Source organism: Eimeria tenella, genomic scaffold (genome assembly GCF_000499545.2).
Source record: "Eimeria tenella Houghton genomic scaffold, Eth_scaff370, whole genome shotgun sequence".
Lineage (NCBI taxonomy): Eukaryota > Apicomplexa > Conoidasida > Eucoccidiorida > Eimeriidae > Eimeria > Eimeria tenella.
The window spans coordinates 1-9772 of NW_013544628.1; the positions used below are offsets into that span (position 1 = coordinate 1).

General features: G+C 56.0%; 4 protein-coding genes across 4 annotated transcripts; 2 read left to right on the top strand and 2 right to left on the bottom strand.

The window, feature by feature from the left end:
* Positions 1-63: 63 nt before the first annotated feature.
* On the top strand, positions 64-2313 carry ETH_00028565 (uncharacterized protein; the record flags this gene model as incomplete). Its single annotated transcript, XM_013379637.1, has 1 exon — positions 64-2313. One exon carries the CDS (start codon positions 64-66, stop codon positions 2311-2313), a length of 2250 nt encoding a protein of 749 aa, XP_013235091.1.
* Positions 2314-3303: 990 nt separating this feature from the next.
* ETH_00028570 (seryl-tRNA synthetase, putative) lies at positions 3304-4752 on the bottom strand (the record flags this gene model as incomplete). Its single annotated transcript, XM_013379638.1, has 1 exon — positions 3304-4752. One exon carries the CDS (start codon positions 4750-4752, stop codon positions 3304-3306), a length of 1449 nt encoding a protein of 482 aa, XP_013235092.1.
* Positions 4753-5597: 845 nt separating this feature from the next.
* ETH_00028575 (translationally-controlled tumor protein, putative) lies at positions 5598-6613 on the top strand (the record flags this gene model as incomplete). The annotated part of the gene is made up of 3 exons (XM_013379639.1): positions 5598-5691; positions 6042-6108; positions 6259-6613. 3 exons carry the CDS (start codon positions 5598-5600, stop codon positions 6611-6613), a joined length of 516 nt encoding a protein of 171 aa, XP_013235093.1.
* Positions 6614-7645: 1032 nt separating this feature from the next.
* On the bottom strand, positions 7646-9052 carry ETH_00028580 (uncharacterized protein; the record flags this gene model as incomplete). The annotated part of the gene is made up of 1 exon (XM_013379640.1): positions 7646-9052. One exon carries the CDS (start codon positions 9050-9052, stop codon positions 7646-7648), a length of 1407 nt encoding a protein of 468 aa, XP_013235094.1.
* Between the last annotated feature and the right edge of the window lie 720 nt (positions 9053-9772).

Here is a 9772-nt window from a genome sequence, read left to right on the forward strand (position 1 = left end):
CAGCAGCTGCTGCTGCAGCAGCGCGAACAGTGCTCCAATGACCCCCACGCACTTTGGAAGCAAATGCTGTCTTCCTGGCAGCGCAGCAGCAAATACTCAGAGCCCTGCAGCTTCATGCGCAAAGTGGCTTTTGTCCTGCGCGAGAGACGCGCTGACGCTGCTGCTGCTGCTGCTACTGCTGCAGCTGCGGCTCGTGCTGCAGGCCCAGCTGCTGCTGCTGCTGAAGATACTTTTGATGCTACAGCACTTTCGCCGCCGCGCAGCAAAAGGGCCTGGAGACCCACCAGCACTGCCTCTCCAGCGCCTGCTGCTGGCAACTCTGCAGCTGCTGTCGCAGCAGCAGCAGCTGCTGCTGCTCCACAAGCGGCAGCAACTACTGCTACTTCTGATGCGCTGCAAGCGGCCAATGCAAGTGCTGCTTTCCCGATGTCTGGCATGTTTGCTGCTGCTGCAGCAGTAGCAACAGCTGCTGCTGCTGCTGCTGCCGCGTTTTTTGAGCCAGCAGGGCCAGCGGCGGAAACGGTCGCTGCTGTCCCACCAACTGCTGCAACTGCTGCTGCTGCATCTGGCTCGGCTGCAAGAACGAGCCCCGCGGCAGCTTCAAGCGATGCAGCAGCAGCAGCAACAGCAGCAGCAGCAGCAGCAGCGGACTCCAGTAGAAGGAGCAGCACTAGCTCTCTCAGTGCGGCAGACGAAGCGTTCTTGCTCCTCGGTGCGCACCAGGAGACGAAACCCAGGAGCAGCAGCAGCATCAGCAGCAGCAGCGGCAGCAGCAGCGGCCACGCAGCAGGTCTTTCAACTTTGCAGTCGCTCACTACGGAAGCTGAATCCAGCAGACGCAGCTCTGTCGAGACAGAAGGAAACGGGGTTTTAGGGGCTGGCGGCGGAGGCAGCAGCGGAAACAGAAGCAGCAACAGCAACAATGAAAGCAGCAGCAGCAGCAACAGCTGTTGCCGCGATGGTACGAATTCGCTTCTACGTGGCAATTCGGGTATCAGTGGGCTTACCAGCGCCTCCGGTGGAAGCAGAGGCAGCAGCAGCAGTAGCAGCAGCAGCAGTGGCAGAAGCAGCACCGACCGGGGAAGCCCCTTGGAGAGAGCCGAGAGCAGCAGCTCTGCTCTCCCCAGCTGCAGCATTAGCAGCAGCAGCAGCAGCAGCGACAGCAGCAGCAGCAGCAGCAGCAAGTGGGGCGTGCGCACACTGGAGGTATCTGGGGCGTACACACTTCCCAACAGCGCCTTCTTTGCAGAGTTCAGCGCCAGGGGCCTCATTTGTGTCTTATGTGGAGAAGACGAGGGGGGCCCCAGTGGGGCCCCCGAGGGCCCCTGGGGCCCCGGTGGCTTCCCCCCAAGGGTTCCCCGGTACAACCCTTTTAAGCGGAGTCTTTCGGACTGGTTGGTGTTTGACTTGGACAGGCTGAAGCGGGAAGAAGCAGCAGCAGCAGCAGCTGCTGCTGCTGCAGCTGCTGCTGCTGCTGCTGGGGACGCGGGCTTGAGCCGGCCGCAGCAGGATGAGATCGATGAAGCTGCAACTGCTGCTGCTGCTGTTGAACTCTACAACGAGGCAGCAGTGGCCCGCAGAAAGGCCCGCGGCTGCTGCTGGCCGGACTGCAGCAGCCGCTCTGCAGCAGTAGATGAGGCCGATTTGCCAGTTCAGGCCTTTTACGAACCAGCAGCAACAGAGTGGCGGCTGCAGCAGCAGCAACGAGCAGCAGAAGAAGAAAGGAAGAGAGAAGCTGTCAAGGCGTACAGGAAAGTCGTCCTGCGCTGGATAGAAAAACAAAGGAGGAGGAGGTACGCTGCAGCAGAAGCAGCAGCAATAGCAGCAGCAGCGGAAGCAGCGGCTTCTGAAAGGCAAAAGAAAGAGCAACTAGCAGCCAGCCAGCCACCAAGTGCTGAAGTTGGTGCGCCTCGAGGCGACCCCAGCAGCAGCAGCAGCAGCAGCAGCAGCTTCGGCAGTGGCAGCAGCAGCAGCAGCGAGGACAGCGGGCGAATCGCCTTTTCTAGGACTGGCGATGCCAGCGGAGCCAGCCACAGCGCCACCACTCCCACCGCCAGAAGCAGCAGCAGCGGCAGCAGAAGCAATAACAGCAGCAGCAGCAGCAGCAGCGCGGGTCCTTATCCGTGGTGGCCTTCCTCCGTGGTTACTCAGGAGCTGAAGCCGCTGTCAAGTGTGGTTTGGCTGCGGGAAAAGGCAAATGCCTGGGCCCTCATAGACTGGAAAGTGGCGCAGATAGACTCCAAAGGAACTTTAGTGATTCTTGACTTTGCACACCCTGACGCCTCCCCCCTGTGCCCCCTGGCGTTTCTTTGATTAGTTCATTTATTAATCAAGACTCTGCCGTTTTTGTCAGAAAGTTCTTTTCCTTTTTGCTGCACTCATTTGGCTGCTCGGCGGGCCTTTTGAACCGCTGGGTCTTCAAGTCATTTGCAAAACGGGGCCAGCTGCTGCGGCTGCTGCTGCTCTAGGGGCCTCCAAAGCCCCCAAGGGCCCCCTGGGGGGCCCTCGGGGGCCCCCAAAGGCATCTCTTTGCCTGGCGGGGTCTAATTTTGTCGCTTATTTCAAACAAACAGGGGGCCCCGAACGCCTGCAGGGAAAGCGCGGCTGCTGCTGCCTCTGCGGCTTCTGGTTTTGTCTGTAGCACGTTTTAAGGCATTTGGCTTTACAGACTGAACGTTTACAAATAAATGTCTGCATTTGTACTTACATTTGTGGTATCCAGGCTCAAGCACTTCGTGCATAATCGGCAAATGCAAGTTCGTTCCCACTAATGCGTACAGAACATTCAGATCAGTTGCACAGCAACAACGATTTGCTGCAGCCACTTTAAAGTAGAAACAAATAATTAGTGAAGTTCTCTGATTTTGTTGCTGTTTCCGGGATAACTTGATCTGTTTACTGATCAGTAGAACTCCGAAGTAGAACTCCGACAAAGTAGAGCGAGAAAATTGCACAAGAGGAAGGTGGTGGCAACAACCAAAAGCTTTCTAAAGAGTCTTCGCCATTGTCTCTGAAACTCTCAATAAGTCTGCTGCCAATAAATTCGGAAAAAGACCTTTCTTTGGCTACGAGGACTGCAGGAAGTTGGTGTCTTGAAAGGAATATCAAATACACTTGTGTTTATGCACATCAGTGTGTTAAAGGAATGCATGCGCATGCAGATCTGCTTCCAAATCTGTCCAAAAGTGCAGACTCTAGCTAGCGTTCAGTGGCACTTGAAAGCGGCAGTATGAAACCAGGCCCGGAGGCGACAAACGTAAGCAGCTGCAGCTGCAGTAGCAGCTGCAGCAGCAGCAGGAGGCACTAGGCCTCCCTTTTGGTGTCTTCTGCTTCTGCTGTGTAGTGCAGAAACTCCTGGCCGCCCATGTAGGGCACCAGGGCCCTTGGGACTCGGAGGCCGGTGGGGGTTTGGTAGTTTTCGAGAATGCAGCATATGCACCTTTGGGTGGCGACGAGAGTGGCGTTGAGGAGGTGCACGAACGGCTTGGCTTCTGCTGCTGCTGCTGCTGCTGCTGCGGCCTCCTTCTTGTGGCCCAGGCGGATCTCGAACTCCCGCGACTGGTAGTCCGTGCAGTTGCTGCAAGACACCAACTCCCTGTAGGCCTCGTAGCCGGGAAACCAAGCCTCCAAGTCGTACTTCTTGGCAGCAGCGTCGTTGAGGGCCCCCGAGACGATGGCGACGACTCTGTAGGGGAGCTCGAGGCTCTGGTAGAACTCCTCCGCAGTGGCGATCATCTCTTCGTGCATTTCCCAAGACTTCTCCGGCGAAGTTATGCAGAACTGCTCCACCTTCTCGAACTGGTGCACGCGAAACAGCCCCCAGCAGTCCTTCCCGTGGGCCCCAGCTTCCTTGCGAAAGCAAGTGCTGCTGCCTGCGTACCGCAGCGGCAGCTGCTTCTCTTCAATGCGCTCGTGCATGTGCAGCGCGCACAGCGGCTGTTCGCTGGTCGCGATCATGAACATGTCGTCCCGCTCCGCCTCCTCCTGCTTCCCCTGCGCCTTCCCCTGCTGCTTCCCCTGCTGCTGCTGCTGCTGCTGCTGGGCGCTGCTGTCGTGGGGGATGCGGTAGAGGGTTTCCTCGAAGTCCTTGAGCTCTGCAGCCGCAGCCATCACCGGCTTCCGGATGAAGTACGGCGGCTGCACCGGCAGGTAGCCTTTCTTTGCGAGAAAGCTGAGGCCATATTGAATTAAAGCATAATTCAACATTACTGCGGGGCCCTTGAGGTAGTAGCCTCTGTGGCCAGCCACCTCGACGCCTTTCTTGAAGTCCGCACCCTGCAGGCGCGCGAGCACCTCGTGGTGGTGCATGCGGCCCGGACTTCCGTCGATCTTCATTCTATTTGGAGTCCCCCAGGTCTTCACAACTTTATTTTCGGCTTCGTCGCTGCTCACGGGAACAGAGTCGTGCACGAGGTTGCCTATTCCCTTCAGCAGCCGGTCTCGGGTCTGGGCGGCGGCCGCAGCCTCAGCCTCCAGCGACTGCAGCTTCCCCTTTATTTCCGCGGTCTTCGCCACCAGGTCTTCGCAAGAATCCTTCGAGTTCGCCTTTTTGCGCTGGCCGATCTCCTTGTTCACCGAGTTCAAGTCCTTGCGGCCCTGCTCCAGCGCGTACGTCGCCTCGCGCCACCTCTTGTCCGCAGCCACCAGCTGATCCACCCTCGACGGGTCCCTCCCTCGCCGTCTTTCGCTCTCCGCCACCTTCGCGGGGCAGCCCCCCTTCTCCTCCCGCAGGAGATTTATGTCGATCGTCATCGTCTGCGCACACACAGCCCGCAGCCGCAGCGGAAGCCTGCAGTTCAAGTTTCCAGCGGCGGCGCTGCTGCTGCTCGGTACCCACTCAGACAGCTTTCAAATTCATTCCGCACCGAAACTCAAGTCCTACTGGGCCCAGAAACGCAGAAACAGAGGCGGTGCAGCTAGCGAAGTGGCGGGACCGGGACCACCGGGAGTGACACAGTCCATAGTTCCCGCCCGCGACTTCGGGCGTTTCCGCGGAAACTTACAGTAATAAGACAAGAAAAAAGAGCAGCTTATTGCTTCACAGCAAACAAGGAACAGAACATGTAGTTGTATTCATGCTGGATACACGCATGCATCGCGTTCCAGCTGGGTGTGGCTGCAGCAGCACCCCACAAGCAAACAGCTGAAACACCTAAGCCTAGCCAGACACAAAGTAAAGGGAAGCAGTTCAAATGTAACCGCTAAAAACCGCAACAAATTAGCGAAAGGAAAAGACGCAATAGCGCACCTGGCTGCAAGGAGCTGCAGACGGGCCCTGTTCACTTCGTCGCCGTTTCAGATCAGGTGAGAGTGGCTTCACGAAAGGCCGGAATCTCCCGCTCTAAAGCGCCTAGTGAGCCACTTTCAATTTAAAATATGAATTATTAAATTACACTTATTCTGATTATGAAGCAGTGCACGAAAATCTGACGAGCGAACTCTTACGGCACACGGGGCTGGTGTTGTTTGAATTGGCATTGCGACAACACTGCTGCAGCCCCCCCCCACAGCGCTATCGATCACACCGGTCCCCTGCGCCAGTATTTTTTCTGTTATTCTTTGCATTCAATAATTTTGCATCGCCACATTAGACGAAGATGAAGGTTTATAAATGCGTCTTCTCTGGCGACGAGCTCTGCTCGGATTCATACCCTCATCTGGTGCCGTTCGATGATGACGCGTTCAAGGACGGTACGTGCTCATTTTCCAGTTTTTTTTTCTTTCATGCTGAAGATTTAGATGAAATTCATGTTTATGTTGCGTGTAAAGTGGGTACAGATCTGAAAGAGTGAGTGCTGAGGGCCTGCAAAGGGCAGACAGGACGCAGAAGATAACCCCGGCAGCTCCAGCCCAGCCGTCAAACAAGAGGCCCCAGCACGCGGCGCTTCGCATTCTAGTTATTTTTTTCCCAATATTTATAATTCTTTTGTGATGTCTGTCCTTGTTTGGGAGGTGTCTGGGGAAGCTGAGGGATGAAGGGTTGTACATGCCCTTTTGTATTCTTGCATGGAGCCGCTGCGCCTTGCGTTGGCTGTGCGCAGTTGCCTTTGAGGTGAAGGGAACCCGCGTCACGAAGGCAGCGGAGGACTTCGGGATTGCGGACAACAGGTGGGCGGTCTTCAATCAATTAGAGTTATTTAATTCAAAATTAACAAATTAGTTGAAGTTGGGTGAAGAAAGAGCGAAGTTTGCAGATCCAAACTGCGCTTTGCACGCGCAGCTGCTGCAATTCAAGTTTTCTGCTTTCGTGCGCTGCAGCGAGGAAGGCGAGGGCGGAGTCGAAGATGCTGCGGAAACAGTTATAGATATAATAAATGCATTTCACTTGAGCGAAACCTCTTTGACAAAAAAGGACTTCACGACTTACATCAAGGGCTATTTGAAACGCGTCGTGGACTACCTGCAGGAGCACAACCCCTCCCGCGTGGAGGCTTTCAAGACTGAGTCCGCAGCTCTCGTGAAGAAGATCCTCGGCAGTTTCGACGATTTCCAATTCTTTATGTCCGAGAGCAACGACTTCGAGGCCTCTCTGGTCTACGCGTACTACAAAGACGAGGAAACGGCCCCCCGATTCATATATTTGAAAGACGGGCTCAAGGAAGAGAAGTACTGAAGCCCGGGGGGTCCCGGGGGCCCCCGGGGGGCCCCAGAACCCCTTGCTTTGCCAGCTGCTAGCATATCGCTTTTCTTAGCATAGACACAAACGGCAGCAGCGCGCTGCTGGTTTTGCCGCGTTTGTAGGCCGAAAAGGGTGTAGAGCTGGCGGCCAAACGCCGTGCATGCGCTTAGTGTTCAGGCGTACGTACACCTCAGAGCCAGGGGCTCCTTAGTTAGGAAACAGCCCCACTCCAGAATGCTCATTTAGGCCTCTAGCTGCCCCACAAGGCGCTGCGGCTCTTCTTGAACTCAGACTCCGCTTCAAACCAAAAGATGTGTACACTTGCGGAGGGATGCATGCGTGACATTCGCAGCGCGAGGTGTCTAGACACTCTGGGAATGACAGTGCAGGTTTACTCCGGTGCAGCAACACTGTTATTTCCAGAGTGTCTAGACACTCTGGAAATAACAGTGCAGGTTTACTCCAGTGCAGCAAATCATTTGTGTCTGTCGCAGCAGCTTCTCTTGCTGCTGCCTCTGCATGAGGACCGGCTAGCGGGGCTGCATGCATGCAGCAGCTGCGGCACTTTGAGTTTCGCCTAGCGTTGTTCATTTCATTAATGGGTTCCGTAGGACCCTGCTGCAGCTGCGCATTGCTGCCTGTGGCGCCCCTGTGTCTTGTGCATTGTTTGAGAGAAGGCTACAGCAGCAGCAGCAGCAGTTGCTGCTGCTGCTTGAAGCTCAACAGAAACCCCTTTTCTACCCCGTAGCAGCCAAAGGGGGGTCTTATTATGTGAGTCAGAGCTGCCAAGAGGGGCTGCTTTGAAGGATTTGGTGCTGCAACAGCAGGTGCCCCGAGCAGCAAACTAAAGCAAGCACTGTGAAGCACTGCAGCACCCAGGCTGCAGCGCCCCACAGTGCTTTAGCTGCTCCGGTGCGCGGCCGCTGCGGCTGCTGCAGCTGCTGCAGTTGCTGTAGCTGCTGCAGCTGCTGCAGCTGCTGCAGCGGCAGCCGCTGCTGAGGCGCCCTGAAGAAAGAAACCGCCTCACTAGACCTGCAGCAAGCTGCTGCGGCTGCTGCTGCTGCTGCTGCTGCTGCTGCTGCTCTTGCTGCAGCGCTGACTGGCGGCTAGCTGCCGCGACAGGGGAAGGTCTTGTGAGTTGGTGGAACGAAAGCTGCACTGCATTTTGGAAGATCTGCTGCAGGCAGATGGGCGCTCGGGGCTGGCTGCGCTCCAGGTGGCACAAGGAATTGCTGCAAAGGAATCAGCAGAGGCAGCAGCAAAGGCAGCAGCAGCAGCAGCAGCAGCAACAACAACAACTAAGTGTCTGGGTTCGAGGGATGCCGTATTTAAAGCGGCTCCCGATGTCCGGTGCCCTAAGAAGTTCAGAATGGGGATTTTATAGCTTCTCGTGTTGGTGAGCTCCGCACTACTTGCCTCGGTTCCGTGCTGCTGCTGCTGCTGCTGCTGCTGCCCGTGCTGTTGCTGCTGCCGCTTTGAGGGGAACTGACCTTGAGACTTGGAGGCGTCGTTGCTGCCTTTAACTCTAGAAGATTGGCTGCTGGCCGATATGCCCCACGAGCCCCATGTTGCGCACGGAAGTGCACCAAAGGTGTCAGCAGTAGCAGCAGCAGCAGCAGCAAAGGCAGCAGTTGGAGCAGCAGCAGCAATTGCTGTTGATTTGAGAGACACAGATGCTGAGCTGCTGCGACCCAGAGAGCCACGGGCAACTTCACATTTCTCGCTGGACTGCTGCGTGCCACTAGCTGTTGTCCTAGACCCTCGTTCTTGCTGCTGCTGCTGCTGCTGCTGCACTTGCTGCTCTTTCGACTGTGACTTTGGAGGGAAGGCAGTTTGCGACTTGGCAGCACGAGAGCTTTCCAGAATTGTGGCAGACGAAGAGCTCAGGCTTGTTTTTCTGGTGGCGCTGCTGCTGGCGAGGCTGTTGCTGGTGCTGCTAGAACTCGAGCTGGAAAGACTGCTGCTGCTTCGCCTACTGCTGCTGCTGCTGCTGCTGCTGCTGCCTTTGGAGCTAGCGAGCTCTCTTGGAAGGCGCTCACCGCTGTTGCTTCTGCTGCTGGATTTAGGTAGATTGGCGCTGCAGGGCCTGTTGTTGCTGCTGCTTCTGGAGCTCGAAAGATTACCGTCGCAGCGCCTGCTGTTGCTGCTGCGGCTGGAGCTGGCAAGGCTAGCGCTGCAGCGCCTGCTGTTGCTGCTGCTGCTGGAGCTGGAGGGAGCAGCGGTGCAGCTTTTGCTGCTCGTGCTGCTCCTGCTACTGCTGCTGCTGCTGCTACTGCTGCTGCTACTGCTGCTGCTGCTGCTGCTGCGGGAGGAAGCTGCGAGACAGCTGGTGGTGTCAAGGGACAAAGCCGAAGACCCCACTGTGCTGCTGGCTCTGTCACCCCCCGGCCGCAGCAGGCCGGGGTTGGGAGATTCTCTTGGCCCGAAGCCCATGAGCAGCAGCAGGGCGGGGAGTGAGGAATGCAGCAGCTGCTTCCAGAGCTAAATCTGTCCTTTTTGAATTGTTTGGCAGCAAGTGACTCAATGCAGCTGTTCGTACACCGAATCCGTAGCTAGCTGGGAGGAACGGGGAAGAAATGAAACTAAAAAGGAGCCCAGAGAGCACCGCTAGTGCTCTTCGTGAGGAAATCACAGCAAACACAGGAAGCTCAGAGTGCCCAGAACGAGCTGGGCCGCACACCTGAATTGCGATTAAGCTTGTCAAATACCCTTTAATCACCTGCAGTAACAATGAAGAACAAATGCTGCTAGTTTGGACCTATTGGAAGCTGCTGCTGCAGCAGTGAGATAGGCAGACAGCTGCTGCTGGGTTGGGGGCCCCAGGTGACCCCCAGCAGACGCCTCCGAGGCTCTGCAGCAGAGCTGTATTTTCCCCATTCCAGTATAACAGAATTTTATTTAAACTCTTTTAAGATGATACAATAACAGATCAATAAATTCCAATTGGAATTCAATCTTCTCAAACGACGAATGCAGCAACAGGTCCATGCCAGACGGTTCTATGGTGTAGTGGTTAGCACTGCGGACTCTGAATCCGCCGACCTGGGTTCGAGTCCCAGTAGGACCTTTAGTCTTTTATACATACGATTAGATACGTTGTTACTTTAGTAGAGACTGACTGCATTATAAAAAGAGGTCCTACTGGGATTTGAA